This window comes from Planococcus citri, chromosome 5, assembly GCF_950023065.1.
Source record: "Planococcus citri chromosome 5, ihPlaCitr1.1, whole genome shotgun sequence".
Taxonomy (NCBI): Eukaryota; Metazoa; Arthropoda; class Insecta; order Hemiptera; family Pseudococcidae; genus Planococcus; species Planococcus citri.
This window is the reverse complement of record NC_088681.1, coordinates 10541904-10555330: the sequence shown is the minus strand read 5'-3', so window position 1 is coordinate 10555330 and position 13427 is coordinate 10541904. Positions and strand designations below refer to the sequence as shown.

Genomic DNA, 13427 nt, shown 5'->3' with positions numbered 1-13427 from the left:
CATGAAAAAAAATCAAAAACAAAACCAAACCTTTAAACCAAAATCGTTCTTTTTGAAAATCGAACTCGTCGTGATCTACGTTAACATCATCTTCACCATAAACTCGTCAATCAGTCGCTGATTTCCGTCGAAGAACCATCCGAAGATCAATTTCTTCACGCATAATCCTCGTAAACTCTTCGTATTGATTTTTTTCGTCAACATATGGCGATATTCGAACGCCATTTTGTTTTTGTATTCGTCGATTTCATTTTTCGATTCGAAATACCACCGTAGAAAGCAATCGATATCTTGCAATCGTGATTCAATTTCGAGTTCTCGTTTCTTCGTGAACACCATTTTGAACATTTTCGAGAAAACGTCGTCGACTCGTAACAATTCTCTCATCAGTTTTATCCCGCCATCCGAACACCAGGATAAGAACTTATCCCATTCGACTTTCTTCAAGAGCGAAAAGTTACCATTTTTCAAGATATCTCTGTAGGTTAATACTAATTTCGTCTTGACTATATCAACTCCTTCGGTGAAAATATCAACGAGTAATCGATCGATTAAATCCTTGGTTTTATCGAATTCGCCATTGTTTATAAACTGGCAAATCATATCGAATACTTTCTTTTCTACGGACAAATTGATCCGGTAAAAGATCGCTTTTCGAGAATCTGCGTTGAAGATGTAATCGATCAATTCGACGAGTCTTTCGATACGACCAGATCTCAATTCGGCGACACAGTAATCGATCTGTAAGGTCCGAGAATGAAACAGATACTTCTTGTAATCCAAGATGGCGTTACAGGGGGATAAAAATGTCTCCAATAAATCATCCAATCGTTCTGTGCCATGTTCGTTGAATAATCTCAGACAATACGATTTTACTTCTGGGATCTCCATTAAATGCGCTTTGAACTGCGATACTCGATCTTCGCTGGATAGGCACAGTTTGATGAACGTATCGCAGAAACACCATCGATGGGATTCGATTAACGAGCGACAAAATACGATAAAAAATACATCGGATTCTATTTCATTTCTCGCAGGAATATCGGAAATGGAATAAATTTTCAGTAGAAATTCCCACCGTCGACTGGAAGTTTGCAGGAATAGAATGTAGTTGAATCTTCTCGTAAACATGAACTGCCTTGATGTCTCGGTAGCCGTATCCCAAATCTCGAATAGTAACCGGTCAACGTGATCTGGAGTATTTTCGTCAACTTTTGGACATCGATATAGTTCGAGTATAATTAAATAAAAATTCCACTGGGTTTTCTCGATCTGCTCTTTATACTTGAGCCATAACTTTGAGACGTAATCTTCGTACCGGATGAATTTTCCGAACTCCTTTATAACGTGATGGGCGGATCTCGCGAGACATTGATCGTATTGCGCTTTAGTGAGCTGAGATAACATAATGGATTTGAATTTGAAATCAGCTTGAGAACACAGAGTTATCGCAGCGGATACTTGATCGGCGTTACTTAATCGATGGAAGAAGTACTCGAAGGATGCTTCGTTAGCGTAAGCGGCGTGACGCAGGAGCATGAACATATCGAGCGATAACGCAGAATGCTCGAGATCGATTGTATGCAAAGTATTCGAAAAATAACATTTCCAATAATATTGCATGAAACGTTCGCGTAGTTTCCATTTTCCCAAACTATATGAACCTGGAACCGAGCTCGGTAGCGATTTCATATCATCTTCTAAACAATACTGGCTCATTAGTTCGAACTTCTGGGCTGGGTTTAGTTTAGACGACGATAATATACTTCGAACGGTCGCTAGATCATCGACGCATCCGTTGGCTTTCCAGAGAATATCTTCGATACCGAAAGATTTCAACGATATCAAGTTCTGATGACGATGCGCCCATAAACGCAATTCGCGTTGTTTGATTTTACACTGGTTTACGACATCGTTCGATATTTGCTTCGGTAGAGCTAAAGCATCGATGGAATCTTGAATCGGTTTCATCAAAGGTTGTTTATCTTTATCGTAAGTGGTTGGATGAACATAGGGAGGCACGTAAACGTACGATTCTTCTTGTTTTTGAACGTTTCGAACATCATAACGTAAAGCTGCGTAACCGCGATTCTTGTAGAAACGGATGTTAGAATGGCGCCAGATTGCCACTGATACGCTCATCGCAGCTAGTTCTTTCAACGGTGAAGGTGTACAATGCATGGTTAAATTTCCTTCGTCAACATCGACGTCCAGTCTACGTCGCTTATTCGATGATTCGCCTTCGGTAACGGATAATTCACGTTTGCTAGTCATTCGTTAGTACTGCGGAAAGTATTGGTATTGTACTTATAATCTGAAATCTGAAATGAACACCGAAGACGTCAATGACGTAAGAGTAATAATTAGGATCATCATTTCGATCTCAGATAACATCTGCAGGAAAGTAAGAACAATTAAAACTAATAATGAGATATACCTAAACTCATCTGACAGAATCCAGAGTTGATGATCAGCATCAGCAGTCCATGAACACACTTCTTCGTAGTTATACTTCCACCAAAAAGCAATCCAGATACTTGAATTTCCGAGACAAAAAACGATGAATAAAACGCAATCAATACTACTTAGGTATAGAACAACAAAGACAATGAATATTAATCAACAATAATAAAATAAAATCAATCAAGATTCAAGACAACGGAAGTCGGAAAATGCTTCAATGAGCATTGTGACGTAACGACTAACGACCGACGCAGGAGTCAGTCTGTCTAGTTTTCACAGAACAGCCACTTTTAGTGGGGTGGGGAGCTATTTATTTTATTTTTATTTTATTTTATTTTCATCATTGATGTTCACTGTTCAGATTGCACTTTTCAAGTGTAAAACAACTTCAAATGTTGACGAATACGTGATGCCAACGTCTTAATAATACAAAATAATAGAAAAGAAAGAAACAGAAAGTACATAACTTCTTCACAATAAAGATCTATTTTAGCTATACTGATAAATACAACATACGACTGTTTTGTAACGTCGTCTTGCAAAGATCATTAATCAATTAATCGTGAATTCATGATCAATATTTAATTGATCATGAATAAATTTATGTCAGTGGACCATTACAGAAATCTATAGGTCTGGTATTTTGGAAACTCGTGAAATCTTTCCAGAAAGTTATTGGCTTATTGGAAAGTGGAAATCCATATTTCGTCAAAATTCGAAGTAGCCCATACCTGTTTTGAAAAAAAGTTTTACCAATATTTTGCAAAAAATAAAATTAAACGCGTTGTTTAGTTAGGTACATACAATTTTCACGACATTCACACCAACTTTTTAATCATAAATTTCCATGAAAGTTACCAGAAATTTTCCCACAAATTACCAGAAACAACCTCAGAAAATTTCCTAAAAAAATCATTACCTAGGTAAATTATTCGAATGTGTTAATTTTTAAAATTTTTAATGTCAACAGAATGACATTTTTATTCTGTTACTATTTTTCTAACATAACAATGCTCACAATAGGTGCAATTTGAGTCATTGTCCTATTCTCTCGCGAGTTGTAAAAGTAAAAAAAAAAAAGTTGAAAAATGCAATTACATACCAAAAATTAATTATGAATGAAAACTAAACATTCAAAACCCTTTACCATTAATTTTCCGAAAATCTAAATTTCAGCCTAAAAATTTCAAACAAAAAAAATCAATACATGTAAATAGGTGGGAAACCCAAAGTGCCTTTTTTGATTTTTGGTGAATTTTCAATAAAATCAAATTATGTCCAAAATGTAAGAAAAATCAAAATTTTACCAAATTGACCTAGAAAGCTGAAATTTTAGATATACCCTATTTTCGATATGCCAAATCGATTGGAAATTGTTTCAAACCGTTTTGAGCAGTTCTGCAGCCTCCAGCAGATTTTTGAAATTTGAAATTCTCACAAAATTTCATCAAATGGAGTTGGAAACTTGGAAAGCCGAAATTAATTCTGCAAGCTAATTTCAATACGCTGTGAAGTCGACTGCAGGTGAATTTCAAGTCGTTTTGATGGAGCCTCCAGTAATTTTTTGAAGATTACTGGAGCCTCCAGTAAATTTTTGAACTAGAAATTTCCCTAAAATTTCAGCAAAATGGAGATGGAAAGCTGAAATTAACTATGCACAGTTGCACACCATATTTTAACACCCTCTGAAGACGACTTCAGGTGGGTTCAAGTAATTTTGTAGCCTCCGACCATGCAGTCGACTTCATATTATTATTACATTGAAATTAGTTTGCAGAGTAAATTTCGGCTTGCCAACCCCATTTGATGAAATTTTGGAGAAATTTCACACTTCAAAAATCTACTGCAGGCTCCACGAATTTTCAAAAAATCACTGGATCCTCCAAAACGACTTGAAATTCACCTGCAGTCGATTTCATAGCGTATTGAAATTAGCTTGTAGAATTAATTTCGGCTTTCCAACTCCAATTGATGAAATTTTGTGAGAATTTCGAGTTTCAAAAATGTACTGGAGGCTCCATGAATTTTCAAAAAATCACTGGAGCCTCCAAACCGACTTGAAATTCACCTGCAGTCGATTTCATAGCGTATAGAAATTAGCTTGCAAAATTAATTTCGGCTTTCCAACTCCAATTGATGAAATTTTGTGAGAATTTCGAGTTTCAAAAATCTACTGGAGGCTCCATGAATTTTCAAAAAATCACTGGAGGCTTCAAAACGACTTGAAATTCACCTGCAGTCGACTTCATAGCGTATTGAAATTAGTTTGCAGAATTAATTTCGGCTTTCCAACTCCATGTGATGAAATTTTGTGAGAATTCCGAGTTTCAAAAATCTGCTGGAGACTCCAGAACTGCTCAAAACGATTTGAAACAGTTTCCAATCGATTTGGCAGGTTGAAAATAGGGTATATCCCAAATTTCAGCTTTCTAGGTCAATTTGGTAAGATTTTGTTTTTTCTCACATTTTGGCCATTTGATTTTTGAAAATTCACCAAAAATCGAAAAACGCACTTTAGCACTAGAAATTTTGAAAGGTGATGAATTTTCGCCTGTTCTTTCAATCTACTTTTGTACAGTTTAAAACATTTTATGCTAGTCCTATTTTGGAACGCAAAATCTTCGATTTCGGCTGACCTGTCAATCAAAATGGCCGCCATTTTGTAAGTAGGGCCATTTTTTTTTAGGACAAGGGCTAGAAATGTATGTACCTTAGGACTCCCCCTTCAAGAAAAAAGTTGTCCCAGAGGATCGGCAGAGGGCTGCAAGTGATCCTTATGCGAGCCCCTCGACTAAAAGCAAAAAAAAACTGTAACCAAAAATCAAGTGAGCAATAAATGGTCAAAATCAAGCCTCAAAAACCCAATTCTCAAGTTCAAAGGCAGACCAAAAACTCAACCAATAAACCAAAAGTGAAAATAATTTCTGTCACAGCCCCTGATTAAATCTATCCATTTTCCAAAAATCCAAATGCTAATTTCAGCTTTTCAAATCATTTTGGGGAGCTAGGACTTAACTTCGAAGAGTGACAAAAGGTTACTCAAGCTCATAAAAGAACCACGAAAAACCCTGACTTCAATCCTCCAAATTTCATCAAGATTTGGATTTTTGGACGTGAATGTGATAGCCTACACAACTCTCGATTTTCTGTCGACTGACACCCATTTTGCCTCCACCTTCCCTTAGAAATTTGAAATACCTACATGAATTTTCGATCAAGGTCATTCCTATACTCAAAACCAGTTCAATGCAACATCAAACCACGTCTAAATTATACCAATTACCAAATTTGTGCAAATTACGTTGAAATAGTAATGGCTAAAAATTGAAATATTCTTCAATTTTGGGGGAAAAATAAAAAAGAATTGAACTCTAATGTAAAACCGATGAAAATTTACTTTTGAGTACAGTACCACCGTCTCTGATCAGTTCCCTCCTTCGACAGCACCTAAGTCCAAATTCTTTTACTCATCTCAATATTAAAGAAATAAAATTCAATGTCAAAACTTGAAAATTTAAAAAAAAAATCGATATCAATCCAAACAACACGTGATTTTAATCCTACATTTTTTTAGATATTTTTTGAAAATACTTCTTTCGCTCTGTTCTTAGCATTTCGCTTGAAAAAATTTCATGTTTTTATACACATTACAGGAGAAAGACCAACACAAGTGTTTTCAAAATGAGAAAAAAATACGTCAATTATCTTGTAATGATGTTCGTGTTGTTCTTGTATGATCCACTTACGAAGTTTCCTCGAACTTCTAGAATAATGAGCTAATTCAAAACAAAGTTCAATGATGAGAAAACATGTAAAAACAGTACCTATCTACTGAAGATGTTAGAGAACTCGATGAAAAGCAACAAGAATCGAAACCAGAAAAACACTCCGGTTAAACCCAACTCAAATTCACACAACTTTATTATGCAATTCGATTTGATACTACACGAAACCGAGATAAAATAATAACAACGCTAAATTCATGGTAAAATTCAAAAAAATCTAACATTTTATAATGTAAGAATAAAAATAGATAACGAACGTACGTAAATAGGTAATAGGTAAGTACGCAGGTACGTAAAAATAAATAACATATAAAAAACAACTTAAATTTAAAAAAAAAAATTAAAACTAATTAACAAATTATTTTTAAAACATCGCTTTATTCGTAAAAATCATCTATCAGAATTTGATTTCTATTAAAAAACCATCCGACGACCAGTTTTCTGAGACATAATCCTCGTAACTTCTGCGTATTAATTTTCTTCATAAAAATATCTCGATACTCGTGCACCTTTTCAAGTTTATACTCGTCGACTCTATCCTTTGTTTCAAAATACCAACTTAGAAAATAATCAATGTCTTCTAAACGCGATTCAATTTCAAAATCTTTCTTTTTTGCGAATGGTACCACTCTGTTCAACATCTTCGAAAAAATATCGTCGACTTTTAACGAGTTCTTCAGCTGTTCCTTAGCAGAATCCGAGCACCAGGACAAAAACTCATCCCATTCGACTTTTCTCAGGTGTAAACATTTACCCATTTTCAAGGAGTTTTTGTACTCCGATAATAGTTTCCTTTTGACTGAGTCAACATCTTCGGTACGAACGAGCAGATGATCGATCATATTCCTGGTTTTATCGAATTTACCTTCGTTTATGAACTGACACATCATCTTGACGACTTTGCTTTGCGACATTAATTTGATACAAAAATCAGCTGCTTTTTGCGAATCTGGAAACTTGTAATCGATCAATTCGACCACCTTTTCGATACCATTAGATTTCAATTCGAGTATACAGTAATCTCTCAGAAATACCGAAGAATATAGTAAATATTCAGTTTTGTATTTTAATACAGATCCGGAATTTGGTAAAAACTTGGTCAGTAAATCGTGTAATCTTTCCACTCCATGTTCGAGGAATAACTTTCTGCAGTATGTTACAATTTCGACATTGTGTAGAAGGTTCTCTTTGAATTCTAATACTTTATTGTCGTTTGGAAAAAACAGTTTGATGAACGAATCGCAGTCAAACCAATGGTGTGTTTCGATCAGAGATGTGCAAAATACGAGAAACTCCGGATATTTGACTATTTCGTTTCTCTTTTGAGTACTAGTTTCGATAAATATTTTCTTGAGAAATTCGAATCGTCGACTTTCAGTTATCAGAAACGCAGCACTTCTTTTCTCGAGCAAATATTCCTTCATAGCATCGATCGAAGTATCCCAGATATCGAATAGTAACCGATCAACATGATCTTGAGCGTCTTGGTCGACTTTTGGACATCGAAACAACGAAAGGATAATTTCAATGAAATTATATTCGCTCATTTGCTCTTTATAATTAATCCAGAGGTTCGAAACGTAATTTTCGTATTCGACGAATCTTCCTAAGTCCATTATAATCAAGTAAGCGCAACTTTTCAGCACTTGATCGTATTCGAATTCGTTCAGTTTTGATAATACTAAGACAGTTTTGAATCTGAAATCAACTCGATATATTAGAGAAATCGATGCTGACACTCGATCAGCGTCACTTAGTTTGTTGAAGAAATATTCGAGCGAAGATTGATTATGGGAAACGCCCCAATACAATAACATTCTGGTATCCAGCGATGCATATTGACTATTATAAGCAAGCCAAGATTCGATCGTATGTAGATTACCTTGCAAACAACATCTCCAATAAACTTGCTTAGGATTTTGATAAAAAGTCCATTTCTTTACATATTCTAGATATAAAATCCACATCGGCAAAGATTCGATATCATCTTTCAAACAATACTCGCTCATCAACTCGAACTTCTCAAGTGTATCAAGTTTGGACGACGATAACACATTTCGAACCGTTTTCAAATAATCAATGTACCCGTTGGTATTCCAGAAAATATCTTCAGAGCTGAATGATTCCAACGAGATCAAGCGTTTATGACGAAACGCCCACAGACGTAATTCACGTTCTCGTATTTTGCATTGATACAAGACTATGTTGGCTAAGGGTGTCGGAAGAGATAAAGTTTCAATCGAATCTCGAATAGGTTTCATAACGGGTTGATCGTCGTTTTCGTAATCGGCTGCAGCTCGATAGGGAGGAACTTGAATGAACGATTCGCCGTCGTATGTAACCATTCTAACGTCGTAGTTGATGGCAGCGTAACCCCGATCTTTACACGATCGAATTTTATAATGGCACCAGATTGCCAATGATACGATCATCGCTGATAATTGTTTCAACGGCGCTGGAGTACAACAAATTGGTATCTTTTCACAGACTTCGTCTACGTCGATTTTACGGCGTTTATTCAGAGGTTCGTCGTCGGATTCCGGGGCCTCGCGTTTAGTATTCATTGTTGTAATATGTGGGTATTGCTATCTGAAAGATATTGAGCACGAACACTATAATTAGAATCGTCAATATTACGATCTCGAATGATTGTACGGATAATCTTAGGTGTTTGGTGGAATAGGTGAGATAACGATGAAAAATTAACTCACTTGCGAAATCGGCGAATCTGCTTGAAAATCAAGTGTAGGTAAGTAAAAGTATACAGGTGAAATGGCGTAAAACTCAACAGCTGTACTGTAACATTCTTTTCAAATATTTTTTTCACCGATAACAATGTTATGAAAATACAACGTAAATTTTCGAAAAATAGATGTGCCAAAACAGGAAAATATGTGAACACCACACTCAACTCTGCACAGAAAACAGTCACACAGAAACAACTTCTACAAACCGGTTCACAACTGGCTAGAGTCACTAGAGAGCGCTCGTGCTGAGATCTAAAAGTTCATTCTTGCATTGAAACTTTTCAATTTTTTTAATTTTAATTTTTTTTATACATGTAGGTATAACTTGAAAGTTGAAGTTCAGACGTTCTGTTCCTAAGCTCCAGTGAACTTGTTCACTTTTTAGTTTTTTTAAACGAACTTGAGATTATTTTTGAGTAACATATTATCTACTAGTATCTGTATCTACCTGCCTACCTGTACCTTGGATTTCTGATGGAGAGAAATAAGAAATTAGGGAACGTTTGAATGTTTGATTCGAACTGACTAAGAAAATTTTGGAACTGAAATAGAATGAAAGGATTTTCAATAAGTGTATACCATGTGAAATACGAGTAGTAGTAGTCGGGGGGGCCGCATAAGGATCACCTGCACCCCCCTGCCGATTCTAAGGGACATTTCTAGCCCTTGTCCTCAAAAAAAAGTGGTCCTACTTACAAAATGGCGGCCATTTTGATTGACAGGTCAGTCGAAATCGCAGGTTTTGCGTTACAACATAGGACTTTCACGGAAATTTTTAAACCGTACAAAGGTAGATCGAAAGAGCAGACAAAAATTCATCACCTGTCAAAATTTCAAGAGCTAAAGTGCCTTTTTCGATTTTTGGTGAATTTTCAAAAATCAAATTTTGGCCAAAATGTGAGAAAAAAATCAAAATTTTACCAAATTGACCTAGAAATCTGAAATTTGGGATGTATCCTATTTTTGACCTGCCAAATCGATTGGAAACGGTTTCAAACCGTTTTGAGCAGTTCTGGAGCCTCCAGCAGATTTTTGAAACTCGAAATTCTCATAAAATTTCATCAAATGGAATTGGAAAGCCGAAATTTATTCTGCAAACTAATTTCAATACGCTATGAAGTCGACTGCAGGTAATTTTTAAGTCATTTTGGAGCCTCCAGCGATTTTTTGAAAATTACTGGAGTCTCCAGCAGATTTTTGAAACTCGAAATTCTCACAAAATTTCATCAAATGGAGTTGGAAAGCCGAAATTCATTCTACAAACTAATTTCAATAAGTTCATCCCTGACCTTTCTTTCCACTTTATGATTTTTTTTCAATTCAATAATGTCAATTCAACTCCAAAATTTCCTCTCAGTTCAAACGTTCTCAATTATTTCTCATTTTTAGTTTTTTTTCTCTCAAATCTCAAATCTAAAATTCTGTTTTCAAAATTAAAAATAAAAAATTCCGAAAAAATTTAGTGAAATTCGTTGAGAAGTGAACGAGAGTTACCTTATTTCTCATTTGGACGTTCATTTCTTAATTCAGTTCAAAGTCAAACAAAATTCGCAATCGCAATGAATAAACAAGTTTACCTACTTCAAGTTCACAAGTTCTAAAGTTCCTAAGAATAAATTGTAAGATCCTACCCTTCATCCCAATCCAAACTTTTTAGTTCAGTGGCAAACTGTAAGTAAGCGGCAAATTATGATAAAGCTTTGAAATTTGGTATGATGAACAAGGACACCAAAAGAAAATTTTTAAGCCCGGGAGGCAATCGCCAAGTCCCATAGGAGGGGAATGGGGGTGATTTGGGGGAGGGTTCAACCCCCCATTTTTCCAAATGGGGCTAACGGGGCGATATTGGTGTCAATTCCATATGATTGAACCCCGCTGAGTTCGAAAACACCATTACTTTCAAAATCTGAGGAAGAGGCATGCCTCAAATTTGAGATTTTCTGAGTGAAGTTTTTGCATTTTTCTCAAAAATACCCCAAAATTACAGTTTTTCAACCCTAGACGACACGCTGACCTTCCATCGACATTTTTATGGTCATTTTCGGATTCTACAGGTCAATTACAATGCGAATCGACCATCAATGCTTTCGCATACCACTACCGTGGGTGTACAGAGGGGTCGGGTCTAAAGGGGTTAAAAATTGGCGTTTTTTGACATTTTTTCGCAAAAATCGGGGTTTTTGAACTGTGGACCGGATACAATTAGCGAGAGAAGGTTTTAATGCCGATTTTCGAATACTACAAAGCAAATGTCATCGAATAAGACTCGGAGGCACTTTTTACACCCCTTCTGGGAGGTGGTGGAGGGGGTCAAATTTGACCCTTATCTTGCTTATGTTGAATCAATTTTAGAAATGTAATCAACGTAAGTGTACATTTTCTTACTACCGAGGTAATGATGTTTGTATCAATGTTTTTGTACCGTCGAACTCAAATTTGCAATCATTTTTTCGATTCCAAGGGGAGGGGGTGAGACTATTCAGGGGAGTAGGTCTATTTTTCACAAACAATCGACATGTATATCAAAATGTAGGTTTTAAAGGACGCTGATTTCAGAAATGCTATCAGTTTTTCATTTTGGTTGAAGCTAAGGGGATGATACTGCATTCAAGGGGTGGGGGATGAAATTTTTCACAAAAAATCGACATGTATTATCGAAATGTAGGTTTTCAAGGATGCTGATTTCAGAAATACTATCGATTTTTCATTTGGGTTTAAGCCAAGCGGATGATACTCCATTAGAGAAAAGAAAGGTTGTGGTACTCGTACAATTTTTGACAAAATGAGAATTGCTTTTTCGCTTTATTGGGAGTTATAATAATTTTTCCAACTTTTTCCTCGGTTAGCTTTCTCAACCTCATTCTCACATTATTCTTATGAGAGGTCTAAGCATACATTTACATGGAGATAGTGTCTTTGGAATGAAAAAATGAGATATGAAAGGCTTGTTAAATTATCATGATTCAGAGTGAGTAGGCGAATACCAGCGCCTAAAAATTGGCAAATTCGGCTAAGGGAGTAAACCCCAACAGAAAATCATGGTGGGAGGCAACGGGAAACCAACACCATTATATTTCCCTAGAATTATATGGACATCAATTTAGCAACGGCCCTAAGTCTCCGTTAGGTTGATCCTCATCCTCATCCGCCAAGGCAGCCGGATAGGGTGCTAAGAATACGCGGAGTTAAAACAAGGCGGAACAACATCAACGTCGCAACCTGGAATGTACAAACTTTGTATAAAATTGGACAACTTGCTAGTGTAATTAAAGAAGCCAGGAGATTGCAAATCGACGTGTTAGGAGTAAGTGAGACCCGATGGACTGGAAACGGTAGATACCGGGTAGATGAAAATTATGAAATGATCTTCGCTGGGAAAGACACACACGAACAAGGTGTGGGTATATTAATACATATACCAGAATCAGCGATAAAATCAGTGCCATAATTCCAAAATCAGAGAGGATACTACTCGTGAGATTGGAGGTCAAGCCAAAACCAATGGTGATAATTCAAGTTCATGCGCCAACAGAGGAAAGCAGTACAGCAGAAATCAAAAACTTCTACAACGACCTAGAAGAAGTGATGAGATGCTCGAAAAACAATGATGTTGTGTTTTTGATGGGAGACTTCAATGCCAAAGTTGGGAAGGATCATGGCAGCCAAGTTGTAGGGAGATACACGCTTGGAGAGCAGAATGAAAGAGGTGAAATGCTCTTAGAGTTTGCTGAAAGACACGATCTAGTAATATGAAAAAGCATTTGATCGTGTCAACCATGAGAAGATGTTGGAGATCCTGGAAAAATACAATATCGATAACAAAGACCTGCAAATAATCAAGAACCTGTACTGGGAGCAAAGCGCTAACATCAAGATTGGAACTGAGTACTCGGAGAACGGATGTGGAATAAAGAGAGGTGTGAGGCAAGGATGCCCCCTCTCACCCAGGTTGTTCAACGTTGTGCAGTCCGAACAGCACACGCAAAATAAAGAGAAAATAAAATAAGTACATTACATTTTTACTCGTCTTTATTCACACAACATATTTACACAATAAAAGTATATCATCGAATGATGCAATATTCATACTCGCATCGTAACCTAGAGTTAAACTAAGATTAGGGGAAAGGGAGGGAAGCAGGGTTGCCACGTAAACACCACAACCTCTCCTTTACGATCTTTTTTTAAGATACTTACGAAACGTAATCGTTAAGCCACTTAGGCTTTACCGAAGACCTTACTGGTCTTTCTTTTACAGCTACCGGAGATGAGATAGCCTTTTCTTTAGACGAAGAAGGTTCAACAATCTCAGCTACGGGTACCTCCGCTTCTGCCGGGGTCTCTGCCTGAGCTGATTCGTACCTTTCGACTTGATTCTTATGCCGCCTATACGTTCGAGTAGGCGTTTGAACCAATACTTCCGGACCATTTA

At 36.5% G+C, this 13427-nt stretch overlaps 2 protein-coding genes across 6 annotated transcripts in view; both read right to left on the bottom strand.

The window, feature by feature from the left end:
• Positions 1–13427, bottom strand: part of LOC135847193 (beta-1,4-galactosyltransferase 4-like) — a 49074-nt gene that overhangs the window by 16003 nt on the left and 19644 nt on the right. The window contains exons 1-2 of one of the 4 annotated variants that reach the window (XM_065366639.1): positions 2438–2675; positions 31–2321 (exon numbers count right to left, since the gene is read on the bottom strand). The exons of 2 other annotated variants lie outside the window; for them this stretch is intronic. In XM_065366639.1, the coding sequence (XP_065222711.1) occupies positions 76–2274 (2199 nt within the window). In that variant the 5' untranslated portion in view covers positions 2275–2321; positions 2438–2675 and the 3' untranslated portion in view covers positions 31–75. Of the gene's footprint in view, positions 1–30; positions 2322–2437; positions 2676–13427 lie in introns of those variants that run through there. One more of the 4 variants, XM_065366642.1, reaches the window with a different exon arrangement.
• On the bottom strand, positions 6356–9232 carry LOC135847827 (uncharacterized). 2 transcript variants are annotated; one of them, XM_065367545.1, is made up of 2 exons: positions 8960–9232; positions 6356–8860 (listed from the first exon to the last, which is right to left on the bottom strand). In XM_065367545.1, exon 2 carries the CDS (start codon positions 8810–8812, stop codon positions 6626–6628), a length of 2187 nt encoding a protein of 728 aa, XP_065223617.1. In that variant the 5' UTR covers positions 8813–8860; positions 8960–9232; the 3' UTR covers positions 6356–6625. The 2 variants fall into 2 exon arrangements, with proteins under 2 accessions (XP_065223617.1, XP_065223616.1); XM_065367544.1 differs by having other exon boundaries at positions 6356–8837; positions 8960–9231.